The sequence below is a fragment of the Corapipo altera genome, unplaced genomic scaffold, assembly GCF_003945725.1.
Source record: "Corapipo altera isolate COAL_440 unplaced genomic scaffold, ASM394572v1 164, whole genome shotgun sequence".
NCBI lineage: Eukaryota > Metazoa > Chordata > Aves > Passeriformes > Pipridae > Corapipo > Corapipo altera.
The window spans coordinates 1,140,771-1,165,225 of record NW_020884969.1 but is presented as its reverse complement, the minus strand read 5'-3'; the positions used below and the strand labels follow the sequence as shown (position 1 = coordinate 1,165,225).

General features: G+C 42.5%; 1 protein-coding gene across 1 annotated transcript in view; it reads left to right on the top strand.

Moving 5' to 3' along the window:
• Positions 1–286: 286 nt before the first annotated feature.
• MSRA (methionine sulfoxide reductase A) overlaps positions 287–24,455 on the top strand; it is a 253,997-nt gene continuing 229,828 nt past the window's right edge. Inside the window, exon 1 of the mRNA XM_027665070.1 lies at positions 287–448. Within this exon, the coding sequence (XP_027520871.1) occupies positions 310–448 (139 nt within the window). The 5' untranslated portion in view covers positions 287–309. The remainder of the gene's footprint in view (positions 449–24,455) is intronic.

Here is a 24,455-nt window from a genome sequence, read left to right as displayed (position 1 = left end):
GAGGTGAATGGGACCGCATGAGGGGCACGGAGACAAAAAGCCCTCCCGAGGCTGCAAAATAATACCGGAAACAATCGCGCATATAGACTCCATAGCAAGGAGCATTCCACAGAGGTGTTTGGGAGGACCGTGTAAAGGGATATTTCGGGATAAAGGGTCACGGAGAACACGGACAAGAGGGAGGGACCCACGAGGGACCGTCTGAGGGAGCGGAAAGGGGTGTATGTTTTTTGCCGCCGCCCGGCAGGGGGCGCTCCCCCCCCCGCCCCTCCCCGCCCCTCCCTGCCCGGGGCTCCCCCTGAGCGGGCGATGCCTCCGCGCCACCTCCTCCTCCTCCTGCTCGCCCGCTCCCTCCGCGGCTCCGCCTTCGCCATGGGCGACTCGGCCTCCCGCCTGCCGCAGGAGGGCGAAGCGCTGCCCGGCAGGACCCAGCGCATGGCGGTGGCAGGTAAGGTCAGACCGCCTTCCCTCCCCTCCGTTCCCGCTCCGCTGCCTCAGCCCGGAGCCCCCTTCCCCCCCGCGCCGCGCGCGTGCGCGGTGCCCTCGCGGGGGGGCGGGGCCGCAGCTGCGCGTGCGCGGTGAGGGGGGGGGGGAAACATGGCGGAGGGGGTGACGCGTCCCGTGAGGGGGTGACGGGGAGAGGGGGAGGAAATGTCCCGCGGGAACGCGTTTGCGTCGTGGATTGTTCGCGCGGTGACGATTCCTTTGTGTCGTAAGAATTAGGAGTTTGTGGTTGCTGGAGCAGACAGCGAGCGCTGTCCTTGGTGGTGCGCAGGGAAACTGCGGCTGCCCCGTCCCTGGAAGTGTCCAAGGCCAGTTTGGACGGGCCTTGGAGCAACCTGGGATGGTGGAAGGTGTCCCTGCCCATGGCAAGAGGTCGGAACTGGATGAGCTTTAAGATCCCTTCCCGAGCAAACCATCCTGTGATTCTATTCAATGATTTCTCTTGAAATACTGAATTTTCTGTTTAATTTTTACTGAGGGCAGCAATAGTCCTATTGAGGGTTTTAAACAGATTTCTCTACCCCTTACTTCTATTGCTAAATAAAATAAATACCAAAAAAATAATTCCTGATCATAGAGTGGCTCTTTTACGGATGTTCTAGGAAGAAATTCTTGTCTGTGAGGGTGGTGAGGGGCTAGGATGGAATTCCCAGAGAAGCTGTGGCTGCCCCATCCCTGGAAGTGTCCAAGGCCGGGTTGGACGGGGCTTTGGAGTAACGTGGGATGGGAGAAGGTCTCCCTGCCCATGGCAGGAGCTTGGAAGTGGATGATCTTGAAGGTCTCTCCCAACCCAAACCATTCTGTGATTCTGTTTGCGAAGTATTTTTAAGTTTTCAATAATTCTTTCAGTGATTTTCCTTTGAGTAAATGTGTGCTGTCAGGTAAGCAAAGTAACAACCCAGAATTAAGCAATTTTGCCTTCTGACAGCCCTCCCAGGAGCTGAAAGTGTTCCAAGATGATTGTCATTGCCATTCTAAAGGAATTACAGTGGCACTGAGGTGCTCTAAGACGTGTCTTCAGTAGTTCTCCTACAAGATGTTTATTGTACAAGGTGTTATTTATATGTGTCTTTGCTCCAGACTCCTGTAGACCCTGAAAAAAGTGTGTGAACTTAGGGAAAAAAAGAAATATTTAAACACATAAAGTATGTAAGTGCTGGTGGGAGGATAATAAATGGATGATGGCATAAGCCCAGTGTTTGAGAGCACAGTAAAATCTTACATTTTATAGATATTCGGTAAAAATCTGAATGTGGTGGTAACATTAAAGGTAGCAGGAACATTATAATGTCTGATGTGGAGAAAAAGGGCTCAAAGGAGGGGTGCAGAGATGGGGTTTATGTCTTTAAAGCAGTGAACTCCAGAGGTGATACCAAGAGTAGCACTTTGCCTGGATTAAAGTGGCACCTTGTTGATAAAATCCTGGACAGAAGACACACTAAGCCCCTTTTATGCTCAGTGACTCCACAGATAGAATAATTTGTTGTGCTGCTTGTACAAAAAGCATCCTCATAAGGCCAAATATGAAATTTTTTGGATGTTCTTCTGTGGCTAAATGTGGAATTATGTATTTAATAACAGCATGGGCCTCTGTTAATCTGCAAAAGTTAAAATGAGATGTAAACTACTTTCAGAAGAGAATGATAATTTGAATTTTAGGCTGATGACCAACTGGACTATTGACCTTGCAGACCTTTGCCATTTTATTAAAGTCTCCTTTGAACTGAGAACCGAAACTGGAGCTGGTATTCCAGGTGAATTCTTACCGGTGCAGCCTAGAAGGGGGGTTTTTTCCCCTTTCCTCTGCTGTGCCCACTCCTTGTGATGCAGCCCAGCACAGTTTGCTGTGTTTGCACTGAGAACACGTTTAACCTGGGGTCCAGCAGCACCACAGCTCCTTCCCAGCAGCTCTGAGATCGTCTGGTGCAGAACTTGCTCTTCTCCTTGTTGACCTCCAGGCGGTTTCTGTTGGTTTTTCCAACCTGGAGTTTTCCGAAGTCTCCTTGGACAAACCTCTGCTGTTTGTCGTGTCTGTTTAACGTTGCCCTGAGATTTGCTGAGCGTGTTTTCTGTCACCTCGTTCGTGTTACTGTTGCAGATATTGAATGATACCGGCCCAGTCTCAGCCCCCGGGGTGACCTGCTGCACACCAGACATCAGGAAATCGATCCCAGCCTTTGGAGGCCGATTTTCCTGCCGATTTCTGACGTGTCCCGTGCCTGGCAGGCTGTTCCTGCAGCCAGCACTTTGTCAGCTTTCACATGCAAATGCTGCAGGAGAAGGTGTCAGAACCCTGCTAAAGCCAACGTGTCACAGCCGCTGCTTTGCCTTTTGGAAATAATTTCTGAGAGGATTTATTCCATGATCTGTCCTGGGACAGAGGTGAAACCGAGCCCCTCAATCCTCTTTTTGCCTTCATTAAAAATGGCTGTTACTGTAGCCCGTATCTCACCATCAGGGATCTCCCAAAATCACCATGATTTTTCTAGGTACAGATTTTTCTATATCATTATTTCCAGATCTGTCACAGTGTCCTGGTGGCCCCACCAGCAACCTTGCCTTGCAGCTCTCGAAAATCTCCATGTGGCTCCTTGGATTTAAACACATTTAGCTTCCATTACTCATTTCTTCTCACGTTATTTGCTGCTTTTCTTTCTGACTCTGCCAGTGCCTGGAGAGCTTTTGGAGCAGTCCTTGTTTGTGAAGATTTAGGCAAAAGAGCTTTTGAGTGCTTCAGTCTTTTTCTGTAACAACTTCTAGGTTGTGTTCTCTACTCACTGATGCACCTCGATTTTCTCTGAGCTGCTTTTTACTCCTGTCATTTTTGTGGAATTGTTTTTTATTGTCATTTCTGTCCTCAGCTAGTTTGAATTCCAGCTTTGACCTCTCTGATATTGTGCCCAGGCAATGCTGTATAACAAATGCTTTTTTATGCCTCCTGTGCTGTTGTTTCTCCTTCCTGTGTGTTCTCTCTTTGTATTTTAGTCCATTGAGGAGCTCTGTGTTTCTCATGAAGTTCCCAGTTTTCTGCATGATATTTTGTTCCTTAGATCCCATAGAAAGTCAAAATTCAGAGCACCCTGAAGGGCCCTTTCTCCCTCTGGCACTTCTTGGGGGCTTCTCCTGAGCAATTCACCCCCTCCTGAGGGGCAGCTCCAATCTCTGTGAGCAGGGACAGGACCTGAGGGAACAGCTGGAACTGTGCCCAGGGGAGGTTTAGGTTGGATTTCAGGAAAAGCTTTTCTCCCCCAGAGGGTGGTGGGGCACTGAACAGGCTCCCCAGGGCAGTGGTCACAAGCCCCAAGGCTGCCAGAGCTCCAGGAGTGTTTGGACAACACTCTCAGGGACAGGGTGGGATTTTTGGCGTATCCTGTGCAGGGCCAGGAGTTGGACTGATGATCCTTGTGGATCCCTTCCCATTCACGGTATTCTGTGATTCCATGATAATTCCCTAGATAAGCCAGAGCTCTGAAAGTTGAAAATGTTGAATATCTTGGTTACCTTTCCAGCCTTCCTTTGGATCCTGATCTCTGTTGTCTTTTGGTCACTGGCAGGACTTCAGTTTCCCTCTGGAGCTCCGTGCAATCAAGGAATGCATTTCAGCAGGGTGCAGCTCCCTATCCTGTTCTTTGGTGCCAGGAAAGATGATTCCTACATAACCTGTCCTGATCCAGGACGTGCTGAAGTTGTGTGTGCTGTGCCAGGTCTCTGATTCTTGTCACATCAGAGGTCTGTGACCACTCTTGGACATCCAAGTTTTCCTGGTGAGCCAAACTCTGCCTCAGTCTGCGGACACTTGAGGAAAACGTCTGCCAGACCTTTTTTAAGTAGGAACTGATCCCAATCTGGGAACCTGAGGTGTCCATCCTCTTCATCTTCAGTGGTGTTGAGAGCCTCTAACTTTTCTTGGAGCTCCTTCCCTTGTGCTGCAGTGCCTGGGTCTGCCAGGGCAGAGCTCTCAAAGGAGAGGCTGCTGCCACTGCTGAAATCCCTGTGGAGAAGAACCAGGCTCTTCCCACAGCCTGAGACCACTTCAGGAGTTGAACCTGGAGAGAGATTGAAGTACCAGAGGTGTGCTGCCTGGGTTAGCACTAATGTAGGACCTAAGAAAGTCATGCAGTTAAACCTGAATATTACACAGATTTCTGTGAAGTGACTGAAGCATTTTATGATATAAATGCTTCTGCTTGTAGAACTCAGTTAAATTAGGACAAGCAACTATACAGGAGCTGAAATCAATACAAACATTAGTAAACTTCACTTACTCTTTTAGCAAACAAGTTGAATTTATCTGATCTCGACCAAATTTCATAGTCTGGGAATTAGAGTTTGTTGTGCTGTTTCCTTTCCTCAAGTAGAGCTGCTGCATTTATTTTTGAAAATTATCTCTTGTCTGTTTTTGTATAATGGTGCCATATGATGTCGTGCTTTAAAGACACATTATTTATTGGTTCTACCTTTCTGGTACAACTCAACTTTTCAGGATTAATTTTAGTTATGTTACTGCTGAAACTTGGTTGTGTTTTCTGAGTGAGTATTTATTGCTTACACTATTTAATGGACTGTTTTATTTTATGATGGTGGTAGCAACTCACAGTCAAGGAGCCTTGTGAATGTAGAGCTTGAATAACATTATTTATATACATATATAAATACATATAAATATATACACATACACAGTTTTTTTCCTGGTAGATATCCTGAGATAACAGTGTGTAATAAATTAAAAGAACGTTTTTCCTTCTGATCCCAGTGAGTAGTGTCAGAAAATATCTTTTTACACATCTGTAGTGGGTTGACTTTGTTGAGGCAGTGAAAGTACAGCTCCTGGGGAGCCAGACTTATGATTATTTAAATCTATTAAGCCTCTTGGCTTTATATCTAAAGATGAATAGAGCAATAATTACAAATGTGAAGGAGGTCACGGTGAACTTTAGTCTGACCTTCTGTATAAGAAAAGCACAACGTTTCTGTGAATTAATTCTTGCTTGAGTCAGATCACACTCTTTACAGAAAACATTGATTAAAAATGTCATTTGACAGAGGATCCACTGCAGAATTTCATAGATTGTTCCAATGTTTCATAACTCTCTGCATTTAAAAGGTGCCTGTTTTGAATCACTTTACGTTTCAACTTCCAGCTGTTGCAGGTTGGTTCAGTTTTCTTTGTGAAGATGAACAATTTGGTGTTTGCTGGTTCATGAGATGCATTTAGATCATAATTAAACTGCTGGTTAGCCTGTTTTTTAAAGAAGTGAAGACTTCAAACAGACACAGACAAAAAAGTGAATTCTTATTGTCAGCAGAAGGCACATTTTTCAATAATTTATTAGTTTTTGTTTCTTTACCTTAAATTCTCCTTACTTAATGTCTCCCTCAAGTTTTGAATATCAGAAGTAGACACCAGATTTTCCTAGGGATAGTGCCAACTGCAGTCTAATTCCTGATCAGTATTTTCCTATTTGTATATCAAAAGATAACTAACATTTTAGGTTAAAGTGTTGCTCTGGTATAAGTGACCATCTCCACTCTATCACTACAAAGTCAGTGGTAGAGTGACTGATTCTGTTTTTACCTTTATGAATTGATTTGCATTTGCTTTGACTATTTGATTTAATTCCAAGTCTTTGTAATTTTCCATTAAATTCATACACACTGAATTTCAGTTCTCTCTGGAATTAGTGCTTTAATTGGCCTCAAGGAGAAGTTGCAGTGGGCTGTGATTCTGTAAATCCTCCCAGCTGGAGCTGTGGTGGTTGCAGGAGTGTCCATCTTTTCTAGGATACTCCAGCAGTTAGAGAATTCCCTCAGGATCTTGATGATCCTCCTCTGATTTATTGCAGGGTGGGGCTTTCCACCTCACTTCTTACACGTGTTCCAGTTTTCCCCAGGCTGAGTGGAGGGATAACAGGTTTTCTTCTGAGGTTTCTAGAGGATGTGGTGAAGTTTTCCATCAGGGATCACTACTTCTTCCTTCAGAGGCACTTCTTGACATTGAATTAGTGCAGAACATAAACAGGGATTTTATGGGAACTGCTTTACTCTCCCTGTTCTGTCCCTGCCTGCTGAAGTGGGGCTTGTTTTTCTCAAGATACAGATTCACAGAATCATGGAATGGTTTGGGTTGGAAGGGACCTTAAAGCCCATCTCATTCCACCCCCTGCCATGGGCAGGGACACCTTCCACTAGCCCAGATTGCTCCAACGCTTGTCCAACCTGGCCTTGGACACTTCCAGGAATGGGGCAGCCACAGTTTCTCTAGGAATTCCATCCCAGCCCCTCACCACTCTTACAGAGAAGAATTCCTTCCCAATATCCCATCTATCTGTGCCCTCTGGCATGGGAAACCATTCCCCCTTTGTCCTGTCCTTCCATCCCTTGTCCCAGATCCCTCTCCAGCTCTCTTGGAGCCCTTTAGGCACTGGAAGGGGCTCCTTCCAGATTAATTTCAGGCTCTCCCTGGATCCTTCTCTTCTCCAGGTGAACCCCCCCAACTCTCCCAGCCTGGCTCCAGAGCAGAGGGGCTCCAGCCCTTGGAGCATCTCCGTGGCCTCCTCTGAACTTGCTCCAGCTCCGTGTCCTTCTTGTAGCCAGAGTGGATTCCTCTCCAGCTGGCTGTGTATACATGAAGGATACTGTACCTTATACTCTTACAGGGAGATTATTTCACAAATTATTTAAAAATGAGATTATTTTAGGTATCATAAGTCCTGTTAGAAGTCATTTAGTTAATTTCTAATGTTTCATTCAGTTGGAAATCTTTTGAAGCTGAATAGTTTCCAAACACAACATTCAGAAGGAGACATAACCCTTGAAGTTGTTTTGTTTCTATACCAGTTGGGTTTTGTGGAATTTCTTTCCGTACTGGTCTTGTTTTACTGTTCTTAAAACACAGAACAGAAATTATTGTGGTCAAACCAGTGGCCTGTGCTCTGGTACTTCCATTTGTCTCGTCAACTGTCAATCATCTTCACCAGGAAACCATGTCCTCAAAATAAGGAATAAAATGAAAACTATTAATATCTATTTCCTTTAGCGATTGGAAAAGTTTGTAATCATAGGCAAATATGAAACTATTTCAGATGTGAATTTAATATCACTGTATTTTAGGTGTAAAATAGGAATTCTTGGGTGAGGTTGTACCTCAGGAGAAAACTCAAGGAACTTTCTCTTAAGGTTTAGGAGGATCAGTTTCTTCAAGTTTTCCACCACTTTATTTATCTGATGCAGTGCTTTACACGACTAATTAACCATTTTTATTGAGTTTAGATGAAATATGGGCTGAAAAAAATGAGATCTGACTTCCACTGAAGTGCAGCTCAGGAGTTTGTTGAGTAACAACGTCCTATGTGGTTTAGCATTTCTGAATTGCAATTTACCTCCCTAATTCAGAAGAGTTAATTACTTATTCCTTCGTTCTAGGAGACAATCTTTGCCTCAAACACACTCAAGCCATCAATTTCCATAAATTATTAATTTTCATTACAATTTTGCTGTGATGCCAAGATTGAAGGCAGTAAGGACAGCAAAGAAGCCCCTCACCCCAGTAGTTGTTTATTATCTGGAAGAACTTCTCAAATTTGTGGTTCCAACATCCAAGATGAATTTCCTTGGAAAACCTGCCTGTGGGAACGTGTCACATTTTCTTTGCACTTTGCCAGGTAATTATATTTGCACACGAAACCCCTCATTTTCAAGCCAAGTGTACAACTGTAAATATTGTTCTGTCATTGGAAAACCAGGATTTACCTTTAACCACCCATTAAATTTACATTTGGGAAGGTGCTGAGAGGAGAAGCAAAGGTTAAGTCAACATAAAGGGATTTTTTTTGGGGGTTGTTTGCATCGTACTTTTTTTACCCTTGGCAGCTGGAAAACAACAACCAAAAGGAAGTTTTAACATGCACACACGGGGCTTGAGAGATTAAAAACACACAGGAAATGTGTTTACAGAGCTGCACATCCATGAAATGCTGCTCCCAATGGAAAAAAACCCCGGGCTTCCGTATCACCTCTCACTCCAATCCCAGTATAAAAGGAGGTGTCATTCATCACTAAACCCCTCTAAAACTTAAAAAAAAAGATGGGAAAAAAAAAATAATCTCATGTTTGAGTCCCTGGAGTTGCTGGTGGGCTGTTTAACATGCGGCTCACAGCCTGGGGGGTGCGGAGGAAGCTCTTCCCGGGGCTTCTCCTGGCAACAGCTCGGGTTGCTGGGAGACAGAATCGCCTAAATGGGGAGCAACTTCACCCAACTGGCAGCCTGTGAATGCAAATAAGGCTTGGGGGAGACTCCTCGTGCTGATACCGTAATTTCCCGTCTCCAAAAGGAAAAATGAAGCCGCAGGATCTTTATTGAGAGCGTTTTGTGTGGATGCTGCTCTGAGGAATCGTTCGAAGCTGGGTAATAAAAGTGGGTAATTATTCCTGGTGAAAGGTGGCTGTGGGACATGGATCGAGCAGCTTCTTGTTGCTGCTGTTCTGAAAAGGGGTCTGATGTGTGAATTTGTCAAATTTGGGGCGTTAAACAAACCTGTCAGCTCTGAGATTATACACAAGGTTATATTTACTCAGGTTATTGGTTTAACTACGGAATATTTTATATGATTCTCTGTTAGTCCAGGGATACATTGAACTTCTTGGGCTGATTGTGTCCATTTATCCTTAGTGCAGGAATGACACTGACTGGATGTTTAGGTAACATTGTGCCCTGGATCCCACGTGTGCCATTGTGACACTCCTTAGGTGAACGTATATCACAGGTAGAGAGTTTGGGATTATTTTACCCAGTGCTTCTCCTCTTTCCACACCAGGTGGGAGTGTATGGGACAAACCCCTTGTTCTGGCTTTCCATTGTCCTGGGAACAGAGCTGGGATCGAGCACTTGTCCAGCAGAAAAAGATTCACAAACATCTTTAAATCATTATTTGTCATTACTGATCATAGAATGAAAGAATGGTTTGGGTTGGAAGGGACCTAAAAGCTCATCTCATCCACCCCCTGCCATGGGCAGGGACACCTCCCACTATCCCAGGTTGCTCCAAGCCCCATCCAACCTGGCCTTGGACACTTCCAGGGACGGGGCAGCCACAGCTTCTCTGGGAATTCCATCCCAGCCCCTCACCACCCTCACAGGGAAGAATTCCTTCCTAATATCCCATCTAACCTGCCCTCTGGCAGTGGGAAGCCATTCCCTGTGTCCTGTCCTTGTCCCAAGTCCCTCTCCAGCTCTCCTGGAGCCCCTTTAAGCACTGGAAGGGGCTCTAAGGTCTCCCTGGAGCCTTCTCTTCTCCAGGTGAACCCCCCCAGCTCTCCCAGCCTTTCCTCATGGGAGAGATTTTTCCACTTTCTGACCATTTTTTTGTTCATATCCAAATTTTACACAACATTCCGTGGCCCTGTGACTTGTATTTCAATTGTATATTTGTTTGTTGTCGGTTAAATCATCGACCAACACATCTGTCCCAGTCTTCCAGTTGGAATAGTTTTCCAGGAGGGAACTGCTTTGATTAGTTCTAATGTTCTTTGAGTTTTGAACTCATTTATGTTACAATTACTTGGACAGATTAGCTCAGTATGATCCAGGTGTGGATTTAGAGCATAATAACTCCAGGTAACTCTCTCCCTGGATGCCTTTGTTGTGCAGGGAATGCAAAGTTCTCAGTTTTAATTTCATGGAAAAGTAAAATATGTTACATTTACTTCAGGGTGAAGAAGTGCAGTTACCACAAATAGATGCTCTAATATATTGAGATTTTGGATTGTGTTTTTCCCTAGAATAGCACAACCAAAATTAATTTCCCAAAAAGGGAATAATGTTATTTAATTGATATTCAGTGTAAAACCTTGAAAGCCTTTTCTTGCCTAAAGAGTTATTCTGGTTGCCCTGGGTCAAAAGCTGTTTTTTTTTTTTTAATTATCTTTGTCAAATTCCAGTTCACAGAATCATAGTTTTTTTCCTTTATTTTCTTTTATTTTCTTGGCTAATCTTCATACACAACCTTGTCGAAAATAAAGAAAAGCATTTCCAAATGAGAGCAAAGTTGTCCATACATGGAATTATAGAGTTGCAGCATCTTTAGTTCCCTCAGAACCCACAGGTAGTAAATAATAAAACTCACCTTAATTGATTTGAGTGAAGGTAAGTAGTACAAAATAGACCTTAAGGCAGATTTAAGGTTGATTCAATATTTTAGGTACTAAATTCTTTGTATCTTTGATGCATAGAATTTACTTTCAATTTTTTTCAGCTTAAAAAAGCTTCTTGTATTTAATTAATGTCAAATTTTTACCTTCAAATTACAGTGGTGCATGTTACCTTAACTTCAGCTCGATATAATTCTTATTAAATCTATTTTTACTTTGCAGCCATTGAATTATTTGGCTTGTAATTCGTTGTGTGATAGGCGTTGCTTTATCTTTCCATGCCTATGTTTTATTTATTTTGTTTGGAATTTCAGTGTTATGGAAACATTTCTGTAGTGCTTGGTGCATATGAAACTTGCATTTAAATTTCCAGTACAATTAAAATAATGCCCATATACAAGTCCATAGTAGAAATCAGATAAAAACCTGTGCAATAAACCCCAGTGCTGTTTAGTGCAGTTTTTTATATATTGCTCATTACTAATTGCTGTGAAAAATTTGCAAAATTGGAATTAGTGGTGTTCCATCCACCTGGGAGAAGACATTGTTTGGGTCTTCCTTTTGAAGAGAATACCTTATTTTCTCTTGAGAAATGTGGCCAAATAGATGACACCTGTATTTTTAGTGTAGTTTGGGCTTGATTTTTCAGGGATTTGACTTTCCAGGAGCCTCCAGAGATGCTTTAAGGACTGCCCAAATTCCAGGAATTGCTGAGAAGCAGAACTTTAGCGGGAAATGATTTTTTTTTTGTGTGTGTGTCCCTCAGTGTGAGACAGAAAACTCTCAACCTGAGGACAAAAGTTCTTTCTGGGAGCAGGGATCTGGTGCCTGAGACTGGCTGAGAATTTTTAGGACCTCAGTGAGAAATGAGAAGTGTCGTGCAAGGGATATTTGTTCTGGCTGGACAGTGGAAGTGTCTTTGTTTCTGACATTCCCATTCCCCATTTCCAGGCTCAGAAATGCACTTTTTGGTTCATCAAACATTCAGCTCCTGCAAATTTCCTCCCAGGATCTGGGGACACAGCTGTGCCTACAAAACAGAGGGACAGGGACTGGTACCTGTTTACTGCAGAGTGGGATCACAGGATAACCCAGGCTGGGAGGGATTTTGGGAGCTCATTGATTTATGACATCAGTACATTGACAGCTGATCTGCTGGTGTGGAAGAGAAAATGTCTGTAATCATCTGCTCCTTTCAAATGTTGAGCTTACATTTTAAAAAAGGGCAGAATTCCAAGGCAGGGAATCAGTGGATAATTTCCTCATCTGCTTTAGCAAATTGCAATAAGATTTTTTTTTTTAAGATTATCAGAAACAAAGTAGCTACACCAGAGATAACATCACAATATTTGTGGTCTGTGGGGGCTATTTATGTTACTTTCTTTTATTCCTGTTCTTCCTTAAGGATTCTCCTCCTTACCTAAACGGGGATATGCAAACCTATTTCTGCACTTACTGAGCTTGCCCTGATGTGTAGAGATGAAATCTCATCTTAAAGAGGTTGCACTTAGACAACTTTTAATAAAACAAACTTCTCACAGAATAATAATTCTTACTTTTACTAGCACCTGGAGTGACAATTTTTCAAGTTACTACTCAGAAAGGGACCAGGAAGAGAAGAAATGAGCAGGCAACCAAATGCAGAGGGTGGATTCTCAAGTAAAATGAGAGTGTCTTTATATGTTTAACATGTCTTTATATGTTTATCATGTCTTTATATGAAAAAAAGAAATACCAATAAGATGACCCAGAGATCTGTTTACATCTCCTTCTTAAAATATTAATTTCAGTACTTAGGTAATGATCCTTTTATTATTTTTTTTTTGAGTGATTCTTGGATGTTCTGACCCCTCCAATTTGTAAGTGTTTCCCATAAATCCAGTCATAAATTCAGTGAGCTGGGTATAATGGCCCTGGAGTGCAGCTGCATCCTTTGAAATCAAGGAGTAGGACCAAAAAATCCTCTCTTTGCCCTGTTCAATTCTGAAGTTCTGGTTCCAAAAAGTGTCTTCTGATGACATTTTTGGCAGCTGAACACGATTCCTGGTTAAATCCCTGTTTTGAGCAGTGCAGGGATTTGGGGTAGGAAGGACCTTACACTCTGTATCTTCCTGCTGAGTGGCTTCATGCACTTATTTTCTTACCAGTTGTCTCCATTTCTTGCTGTTTGATTTAATTTGGCCATTCTTAGTCATCAAATTACTTTTCAAACTGTTCCCAGTCAACAGTCACCTTTTTTGGGATGACCTGTGGCTGTGCCTGAGGTTGACAGAGGTCCAGAGGATGGGACACAAAAGATCCATCAGCAGGACTTGGGTGTCTCTTCATCCTGTCCTTGGTGGTGTGGAATTTTAGACTTCCACACTTGCCCTTTTGCATTAAATAACCACATTTCTCCTCAAGTCCTCATTAAGAGTCATCCTTGTGTTAAAGCATTTCACACACCAATTAAGACCTACTCAGCATTTGATTTAATTTACAACAATTAAAGCATGATTTTTGAATGAGAGAGAGGGGAAGAATCATCAAATATGTATTTTATCCGTGTGGATAATTGTGCACAGACATTCCTGGGTTCTGCTGTTGTAAAAATATTATTGAGTATAATGAAAGTGAGTAAAATGAGTAAAAAATGGTGCTCTCTGGGCTGATGAGGGGATGCAGATGAGGAATTCTGAGACATTGATCTCTGTAGAACCACTGAAAATATTTAATCTGTGAAAATGTAATTACTGAACACAAAGTACCCGAATTTTGCAAAAAATCCCTTGTTTAATGCAAAACAAAGAATATATTCTTATTCCTCACAGCTGAACTGGCCATTATAACAGTGTAACCAGACCATAGTTTGGATAAATTCTCTTAGTTACTTGATTTTTTTTAGAGCCTCCATTTTCATAATAATTGAAGATATTTGAGATTTTCTATCCACACTTCTATTTTCACTCTACCCAGGTTAACTGTGAGTGGATTCCATTATGAATAACTGCTTTTACCTAAAGTGCTGTGCACATATTTTCATGTTACACTCTGCAATCACTTTTTAAATCCAGTCCCACCCTCCTGTGGAGCTGCACTCCCAACATTTTGATTTTTGTGAGCACTTGTTTTTCTCCTGAGAGCTAAAAAGAAATTTTAAGCAGTTAAGGGTACAAATAATATTTAAAAATCCAGGTAACACTTTAGGTTGAAAGTATTCTTCTATGTGTACTCGGTGAAGAGAATGGGGAAAAAACATTTTAACCTGGGAATGCAAATTCTGTTTGATATTCCCAAAATTCTGTTTGATAACTCTCCAAAGCAGCTGGTCCTCAAAAAAAAAAATGAAGGAGAACCCATTTGGTGGAGATTGACCCCTGTATTTTGCAACTTCCAGTTGGGGTGGGATGCCAGCACATGATGAGCAGCTGAAGGAAAATCCCCCAGTGGAATATTTAGGAAGTCGTTGACAGCTTCCCATAAAGTCTGGACTTGCAATTTATTTGCACTCCCAAGGTCTAACCTTTCATGTTCAGATTGTTTTTGCATTTATAGGCCTTGATTCTTCTGTTGTTTTATAATTTCCCATTTTTTTGGTTGATTCTTGGGATGTTAAGTTCAGCTCTTGCTGTATTCCCTTGCCTCTTCTGTGTGGCTGCAATATTCCTTTTTTCCCCACATTTTTAACCAACTTTCAGTATTCCTTCTCCTTTTTTGTTGGTCTCTGTGTCATAGCTACTTAGAGGTTTTTAGAGCTTCACCAGTGTTTGGCTATTTAATAATAAATAAAACCCCAGAAAAATGGAGACTGATCAGGAAATTCATTGTCATCATCTCTCTGTTCCCCAGGGAAAAGTTGCCTTTTTTCTGCCCCATAATGTACTTTCACCCTTCAACAGTGAATCAGCAAAGCATCTGGCTCCAGAATTAGATTCCTAAAAAACCTCTGGCTTGTTCTCAGAGGAATTGGCTTCAGTTATTTCTAAGGGGAATGCCCAGGAATGGTAACAGGAGTGTGACAGAAAGGCTGATTTAGCCCTGGCATGACAAACATGCCAGTGTGTTTATTCTTAAGAACAAAATGTTTTTGGGGATGTCACAATGCAGTGGGTTGCCCCTGGCTGGATGGGAGGTCCCCATTAAAGCCACTCTCTCACTCCCCCTCTGCAAGTGGACAGAGGAGAGAAAAAAAAACAGTGAAGGATTTATGAGTTGAGAGAAGAGCTGGGAGAGGTCACTGACGGATCACCTTCACGGGCAAAACTCACTCAAAGTGGGGATAGTACTGAAATTTATTGCTAACAGGATAAAAGCCAAAGAGTGAGAAGTAAAATAATCTTAAAAACACCTTCCTTCCTTCCATGTTGTCCCTCCTCCCCCTCAGAGGTGCAGGGGGACGGAAATGGGGGTCACAGGCAGTTGTTTGTGCTGCTGCTCAGGGAGAGGAGTTGGGGTCCTTCCCTTGCTCCTGTGGGGCCCCTTCCACGGGAGACAGTCCTGGATGGAACTCTTCAGTGTGAGTCCATCCCACAGGAGACAGTCCTGGATGGAGCTCTCCAGTGTGAGTCCATCCCACAGGAGACAGTCCTGGATGGAGCTCTCCAGTGTGAGCTCATCCCACAGGAAACAGTCCTGGATGGACCTCTCTGGTGTGAGTCCCATCCCTTGGGCAGCAGCTCTTCCCAACCTGCTGTCCAATGGGTCACTCCTCCATGGGGTCAGTCCTTCAGGAATGAGCTGTACCAACATGGGTCCCCCACAGGGGCCACAAGTCCTAGTTGGGAAAAACCTGCTCCATGTGGGCTCCCCTCTCCATGGGCTGCAGGTCTCCGGCAGTTCCTGCTCCATCCTGGGCCTCCCACAGGGTCACGGCCTCCTTCCTGCATCCACCTGATCCAGCATGGAAGACTCCATGGGCTGCAGGGGGGTCTCTGCACCCCAAAGGTCCCCCAGGGGCTGCAGGGGGGTCTCTGCACCCTGATGCTCCCCCAGGGGCTGCAGGGGGGTCTTTGCACCCTGATGGTTCCCCCATGGGAACAGGGGGGTCTCTGCACCCCAATCCTCCCCCATGGGCACAGGGGCACAGCTGCCCCACCCTGTTCTTCCCCAGGGGCTGCAGGGGAACCTCAACTCCGGTGCCTGGAGCTCCTCCTGCCCCTCCTTCTGCCCTGCCCTTGGTGTCCACCTTGTTGTTCCCATATTCTCACTCTGCTCTTCCCTGGCTGGAATTCTTTCTCTGCCACAACCTTCTGTTCTTAAATATGTTACCCCCAAGGCGTTACTATCGCTCCTGATTGACTTGGCCTTGGAAGCTCGTCCTGGAGCAGCTGGAATTGGCTCCATGGGACAGGGGAAGCTTCTGGCAGCTTCCAACAGAAGCCACCCCTGTAGCCCCCCCTACCAAACCCCAGCCACAGAAACCCACTACACACATTCATGCTGATTTTGAACAATATTCTCATATCAGATGGACAGAATGAAGTTCTACATGGATTTCATCAATCCATGGATCTTGGGTGTTCTGTCAAGGAAAATAAAAGGTATCCCTGACATGAAAGCTTTAAAAGTAGCTATTTGGGGTTATATTCCAAATGGAACAGCTTAAATGAATGAGTTTTCCACTTGTGAGGTGGGAAACTGTGCTCATTTGACAGGAATACTTGGACAAGTATCCAGGTATAGCACGGTGGTGAGACACTGGAGCACTGGAAGAGATGGAAAAATATATGGATGACAGGATTTTGAGAAATAAGGCAGAATAAGGTGACTCAAGGGTTGGACTTGGTGATCTCAGAGGTCCCTTCCAACCTGGCTGATTCTATGAGTCTATGATTCCAAGATGACATCAGGAGGTTTTCACTGGGAGAATTTTAAATGAACAAATTCTGGAGGCATCCAGGTGAAATCCAAAAAAGATCATGGAATCATTAAGGTTGGAAAAGAGCTCTAAGATCACTGAGGCCAAGATGGAAAAAAGAATTTGAAATGAGTCATGACCAAGGCACAGATCAATATTAATTTGCTCCTGATTCTTAAAAGGATTAAATTCTTAAAGAATTCTTAAAATTCTTAAAAGATGAGTGATAGGTAAGATGTGGAAAAAGGAGAAAGTTGTGGTTTTTCCATGAGCATGGGGATGTAGATGGTGTTGAAGGACAGAACTACACGTTGTTCTGTAATGATAAATAACAAACAGGGTCAAATTTGGACTGGAGATGGGTAGGATAATACTCGGAGAGACAAGGAATTTGACTCTTTCCATATTCTGTGCTTTGGAAAAGAAACAACAGCAAAGAAATATCAGCTGGAGAGAGAGGAATGTTCAAGAGAAGAAGGTGAGGGTGAAAAAGCACTTTATATAGAGAGTTTCTAATACAGAACGTGATGTGAGGTCAAGTCACTTGAGGGTTGAGTCCTGGACTATTGCAGCCTCCCAAGGAAAAAGTCTTTGTGCAGGAAGAAAAGAGGGAAGGACTGACATCAGAATTGTGGGAGATCCAGGTGACAAAGGAAGAGCAAATTGGAGAAGCTGAGGGGAGGTTACGACAAAAAAACAGGCAGAAAACATGGAAAATGTCCTGAAACCCAAGGTGTGGAGAAAGCTTTGTGTTTTCTTCCTGTATCTGGAGGATACTGGAATTAAGTGGGACACTGGATTGGTCTGGGCTGGAAATTTCCTTATGGGAAGGAGGAGAAATGAGTTTCATTGAGAGATTTCAAGAGCTCAAAGTGGCTGATGATGGATCTTGGAAGGCGTGTGGGAGCAATTCCAGTGGAGTGGGGCAGCCCTGCAATTAGAGCATTTAAGAGGAGAGAGAGGGAATTAGGAGAGCTGCAGGAAACTCCACATTTGAAAAACTGGGAGAATGGAGTCATTTCTGCAAATGAGATCCACTGTCTATGGAGCAGTTTAGACTGAGAGAGAAAATAAGGCTCTTCATCCTCTTAGCAAGGCTCTTCTTTTCAGGAAAGCTTGGAATTATATTTGTTTTTCCTGCCTTACTTTCACTCAGAGGAATGAAGGAATGGTTATAATTGCTCATACCTTTGGAATTAGATATGTTTTTTAATATAGCTGAAATACTCTGTTGTCAATACATCCGTTTTTTGAAGGAAAACTAATTAAAAGCTGAGTTTTTAGGAATGACTGCTGGGGCATTGTGGCCTTTGTGAGGTAATTCCACTGACAGTCATTTCCATGGGATCTTTTTATTCCCATGTTGTTGCTGATGGTCTTTCTGTAAAGGCAAAGTGACACATTAGAATTTTCTGTCAAGTGTACAAAGAAAAGAAATAGAAAAATTAGACATAGGTGTGTTTTTTCCCAAGCTGGCCTGTCATGGTGCTGCTGGGTGCTAATTGAAATGATGGGGTGTGCAATATTTTGAGGCAAAAATGTGATTTTAAAGTTAATGATGTTTCTTCTGGAGTTGAGTGGGCTACTGGGATAAACATAGATGGGTTTGTTACAGTCATTGGAAACAAGACAAGGGGAATCTTGGGTGGACTCTCATTTATTCACTTGTCTGGAGGTCAGATAATTAACCTGGTTTTTAAAAAATCAGTAGCTAAAATAACCCAATCACTCACAGAATGTAGCAGTTGTTATCTTTAGAAATGTAGAGAGTTCTTCCTTGGATATTAGGAATTCTTGGCTGGGAGGGTCGTGAGGCCCTGGCACAGGTTGCTCAGAGAAGCTGTGGCTGCCCCTGGATCCCTGGAAGTGTCCAAGGCCAGGTTGGACAGGACTTGGAACAACCTGGGCTAGTGGAAGATGTCCCTGCCCATGACAGGGGGTTGGAATTAGATCTTTAAGGTCCCTTCCAATCCAAACCATTCCATGAATCTATGATTCTATGAATTTCTGAGACTCTATATTGAATAAACTTAGAAAAATTACACTCTTAGGGAAGGTTTTTTCCCCTGAATATTCCATTTAGCTCATTAATGTAATGCACAGATTTTAAGAAGTTGGCATTTTGCCTCGGCAAATAGCTGGAAGATAAAGTTTATTCCTGTAATTTTCCTCGCACGAATTCCCGTCATTTAGAATCTCTTGAATGAAGCTCCAAATATAATTTTCTATCCTTAAAGTCTTCCAACACATCAGAAAATTGCCCACCAGAGTTAACTGTTACTGCTGAGCCATTTCTCCTGTGGGTGCCACAGGAACTTGTGCTTTTGAATTAACAGATGACACCATTGACACCTATGGATGTGAGGAGATTAATGGAGATTTTTTGTGTATTTTTATGTATAGCTGGAGATTTTTTGTAGTTTCTTTTTAGTTTTCAGCTGATTTTTAATAATGGTGGGATCGAGAAGGAACTGGGAGTTTCCAAACTGGACTTTAAATAAAGTTAAAACGTGCGTGACTTCCGAGTGTGATCCTAATTCCAGTTTATACATCTCCTGCTCCTGGCACCTTCCCATGATTCTGGGGAGGAGGGAATGCAAACATAGTATTTTAAGGAGTATTTGGTGCTTATTAAAATCACACACACGCCCTCCTTTCCCGGGAATGTCGATTTACTGCAGGTTGTTCATGTGTCGCACGCGGACATTTTTTAGCGAACAGATCCCTTATCCCTGCGAACCGGGAACGAACAGGGAATGGCTTCCAGGGAGCAAAAAAAAAAAAACATCCCTCCTATCCATTGTAAAAGGTAGGGGACCATGAAATCCATAAGCCGGCTTGGCACCGGAGGCGGTTGTTGGTGCCAAGATTTGGTTCCTGACCCACAGTTTCCCGTTTTTAAACGTATTAATTGATTCGCCAGGAGCATCCTTTGGAAAACAAGGATTCAGACAGGCTGGCACAGGCTGGAGCTCCGCCAAGGCTGCTCGGGAAGGTTGCCATGCTGGGAGCGAGCGAGCGAGAGAGCGAGAGAGCGAGCGAGCCGAGGGAAGGGGAAAAAAAAAAAAGGCAAGACTTGGCACAGCTCAGTCAAATCAGCTCCTTTTGTCTGATTTCTCGGCTTGAGCTTCGGGAAAGAAAACCCGTCCTGGGGTACAGGAAAAAACTCCCAACTTTTTTTTTTTGTTTTTTTTTTTTTTTTTCCTTTGGGTTTGCAAACTTCCAGCGCTTTTTTGGGCTCTCGGGAAGTGGTGGGACGTTAAAGTGATGTCGACTTGCCAGCGAGCAGGGAAATGAAAGCTTTTCATGGAGGCTCCACAACGTGAGTTTGGACATTTGGGGAATGTGATATTTTGTGGGTTTTTTGTTGGTTTTTTTTTTTTTTTCTCCTGTGTCTGATGAAACTGTGAGGGAGCCGAGAAACTTGGAGGATTTCAGAGGGAATGCTGAAATAAAAGGGAGGATTTTCGGTTTTTTGCAACAACAAAAAAGTTTTCGTCGGCGTGAAGGTGCTTTCCAACCAACCCCGAGCGCCTTCGGAATATGCTCAGGACGGGAATTCCGGCGTTTCTCTCTTATAATGCCACAGAAATGAACTTTTAATGGAACCTCCTTAAAGATTTTCATCTGACCCAGCAAGGAAGTGAGAGTAGAGGGAAAAGTTGGGACATCTCAATGGAAAAGTGAGTATGTTCTTAAAGCCACAATGTCTGTTTTTGCTGCTTGGTGCTGCCCTGGCTCCATGTCCCGGTTTTCAGGGACAAGCCTGGAGAGCAGCAGGACAAGGAGAAGACACCCAGGCTGTACCTGAAGGGCAAAACCAGAAACCAGAATGTGGTTATTCTACTGCTCTAAAACATTCCCTCCAGTGCAGCTTCCTAGAAAGCATCTGGAACGGCTGCATTTTCTACTTTTAAAGGCGATAAGAGATGGGAAAATATTGGCTTCTGCCAAGTGAGGAATGTTTGGAGGCGACAGAGCTGGATACAGAAACTTCAGTTTGTAGTTCCAGGACCTGTTTGCTGCAAACAGTGAAAAAAATCTGCTCTTTTCCCATATGTGGATTGAAAAAACCCCGTGACGAGTGAACCGTGGACGTCTCGTGGTTCCAGTAAAAATTAAGGACCTAAAAAATCCATTGTTTGTTTTCTCCAAGGATTTTCAGGGAGACAGGTTTGTGATTCCTTAGGAGCAAATGTGATCATGCTGCCTATTAGGCCTGGATGTGCTTGGATTATCCTGCTGCTGCTGTGACAATCAGCAGGATTATTCCAGGGAGTAACTGGAAACCGGAGATTTTTCCAGATCGGCTTCACTTGGAGTAAGTATTATCCCATCCTTAAAGACTACACTGCTCAGCCTGTGAGATGTGCAATTCCTGACACGCTGCACATCTCCCTAATTCCTCTGTGCTGAAAGGAAGTAAGAAACAACATTGATGAAAAGCATTTTAAGAGGAATGTGTTTGTATTTTAACTGGGCATCGTTGGCGTTTGGATCATTCCACTGCTAAAAATAACTGGTCTTTTTGATCTAAACCAACTTGGATTGCTTAATATTAACATGAAATCAGTTTTATAGCAAGACATGTGTGATTTTTACTCCGTCAGTGCTGGAGTTAAATAGTGGGTGAGATGCTGCTGTGATTATTATTTGGAGCACTGAAATCTTTTAATATGGTTTGGAAGTGATTTTGGAAGAAAAATTCCTATTCTTTGAATTCTCATCTCTTTTTAAATCCTTAAAAAAATATCCTCAAGAACCATGTGTGAAAATCTGGATTTCCAACTGAAAGAAGTGTTTGGAGGAGTTGGGTTTTGCTTTCTGTGCTCTGTTGTTCCTGCACAGGCATTGACATGGGATGTGCTCGGGAAAACAGGGATATGTGGGTTTGCATCAAGGGGAGTAAGTTTGGAATTCTGTCTGTGTGGAATTCTGGAACCAATTCCCTTTATTTCCCAGGAATTAATGTTCAGTCTCAAAGCATGTGCTGTTTTCTTTAATCACCACATGCCAAAACAAACCTTTAATCTGTGCCCCTATTAAAAGTCAGAAAACAATAGGAAACATTTCTCGTGGTGCCTCTAAAGGAAATACTAAAATAACCTTTCAATTTCTAAGTGATAGATTAAAATAACCCTATTTCTTTCCTGAGAGAAATAATTTCATAAATTGATTTCATAATTTCAGCTTTAAAACATGATCAACATGTGGGTCCTTGCAATGCATTTATAAATAGAAATATTTGTACGAATATTTCAACATTTATCGACACTGAAGATATTTTGAAGCAGTTACCACAATGTTGAAAATACTGTTTATATCTGAAATTTCTAATCAGAGATTTTGGGTTCCTAAATCTCCACTGCACATTTCTTTTGGCCTACATAATAAAGTATTTTTTCTTTCTGCTAAACCCTTCACTTTTAAAAGTTCATGTAAGTGCCTATTTTTTTTGAAAATATCCCAATTTGGCAAGTTAAAATCAAGATTTGAATCACGTACTTTAAATGGTTGGAACCTCAACATTAATTGATTGCATGCAAATGAAATTTGGCAGTGAAATTTGACATGGTTTATCATATATATGATACTCAACTATGGAATAACCGGGAGTTTTCTGGATACTTTAATCCAGATTATTCATTGCCACCATTCATTTACAACTCTTAATTATTGGTTAGGTTTAATAACTTCGTAAATGAACAATTTGTGTTTAATTCTTAATGAATCATTAATGTCTATTTTATATTGGATTGTGACAGATTTGAGGGTTAGTGGTGAAGGTTTAACTTGATTTTTCTTGTTAAACCACAGAGCCACGATATTATTTACTATCAGAGCATCGTGTTTGATCCTGTAATGGGCCTGTGTCTGATCTCACTTGTATGGATTAATAATAAACCAAGCTTTACCCTTCTGGTTTTATCAGTCTTAAAGTAGTTTGAGATCAAAATGGGACTGGAATGGCTTAGTTATTACCTTTTATATTGATAGATATAAACCATTTTTAAATGGTTTACTATGAACTTGTGAACCCATAGTAAGTTCTTATTGTGGGCTACTGTGAACCCATGTGGTTGTTGGGCAAGGAAGAGATGCAAGTTCTCAGTGTCCTCATGGATTCTTCCTAAATATGGCTGTAGGATAATAATATAAATGTTTAAACACAGTATATGCAGATTTTGCATGTTATTTTTCATTCCTGTAGGAATATTATTTTCCCATATGGAAGATTACCTTGATATTCTACTTTGATGTGGTAGAACTCCACATGCAGCCATTGCTGAGTGTCCTCGGCTTCTATATCCAATATTTTTTAAAAACTACATCTCTTTTAAGGCTTTTTCCATTTGCCACTTACCATTACTCCAGAATAATTTCCTATTTTATTCCCCACTACATTCCGAGGTGTTTTCTCTCTGTGTAGCAACTTTTCTGGCACTGGTGTCATCATTTTCATTATTCCATTTAACCTGTAGCATGTTTTCCTGCAGGTCACACCCAGCTACACAGCAAGGTACATAAAACTTAGTATTCTCCTAAGAAAACTTAGTGTTTTTTCCTAATATTTTATTTGGAAGTCCACCCTTGACCAAGGTGGTCTGAGAAAATTCAGGAAGAAGGTTGTAACATTCCTGTGTTGCTTGTCATCTGTACCTTACCATAATTTAGGGAAGGCCACACAGTTTTTATCTGTGCAACAGAAATTTTGAGCAAAATTGATATTATTTTGGCCACTGTAACTGTTGAAACAACATATCAGTGGCTTGAGTAACTTTTGTAATCCTGGTGGAGGAATAAACAGCTTTACAAGGGGATTTAGGTGGTTTTCACATCAGTCCTGTGAATCGCTCTACTGACCATAAAAAAAATTGGAAAACAGAATATAAAATTATGAAAATATTCATTTTTGATATTTTAAAGTTGTATTGTCTGCTGTATTCTCATTTGTTTTATAGATGAAGAATAGTTCACAGTTGTTGAGGCTCCGACTGATTCTGATAACCTTGTGGAAATTGTAGAAATGATAGAAGCTTGTCCTCTTGATATTATGGACATCCATCCCTATTTTTCCAGTTGTTTCCCTATCATTAAATTATGCCCAGTGTACAGCTCTTTCTCTGAGTCACTGTGGATGGTTTTCCATATTTGGTGGATGCCATGGAATTTAAGCTGCTTTAAGGGATAAATTAGAGGTCGTACGAGAAATCCCTGTTATTGTCCCTTCTTTACATTTATTAAATCACCTGTTTTTTTGATGAGTTTGCCAAGACCAAGCAGAGTCTTGGTGTCATCTTTTCTCCTAAATTCTTATTCCTGCTGACCTTTCAACCTTTGTACAACTCTTGGTTTGTCTGAAGTTGCAACCTCTGGGGTTTTAGAAAATACAAAGGGGTTGCAAGACACTGTTTGCCCTGTGTGCTCTTTATAAGTTGTTAATGAAGATGATTAATAAGAGAGAAATTAGAGAATAATCCAACACCTGCCATGGGCAGGGACACCTTCCACTCTCCCAGGTTGCTCCAAGCCCTGTCCAACCTGGCCTTGGACACTTCCAGGGATGGGGCAGCCACAGCTGCTCTGGGCAACCTGTTGTTCCATGACATATTTCAGACACCTCCAGGTCCACAGCTTGGGAATCAGATCCCAAGAAGAGTCTCTCTGATGTGGACACAACACATTTGCTAACTTAAAAAAGAAACTGGAGGGTCTGAAGAAAGGTTTGGTTTGAGTTCACTGAACTGCAATGAGAAGATCTGGAGCTGCCCTGCAGGTCCTTAAGGAAGCTGAGAGTAAACTCTGGATTTACCTCACAGAAACTGTCTGGGATTGTGTTATCCTTCTGTAGGACAGAGCTGGCCCACCACAAACAGTTCAATAAGGCAAGTTCCTGTCAGTTCCCTGACTTTTTGAAATATTTCAGGGTGTGGTTCTTCATGGAGAGCATTGACAGTGGCTTGGAGTA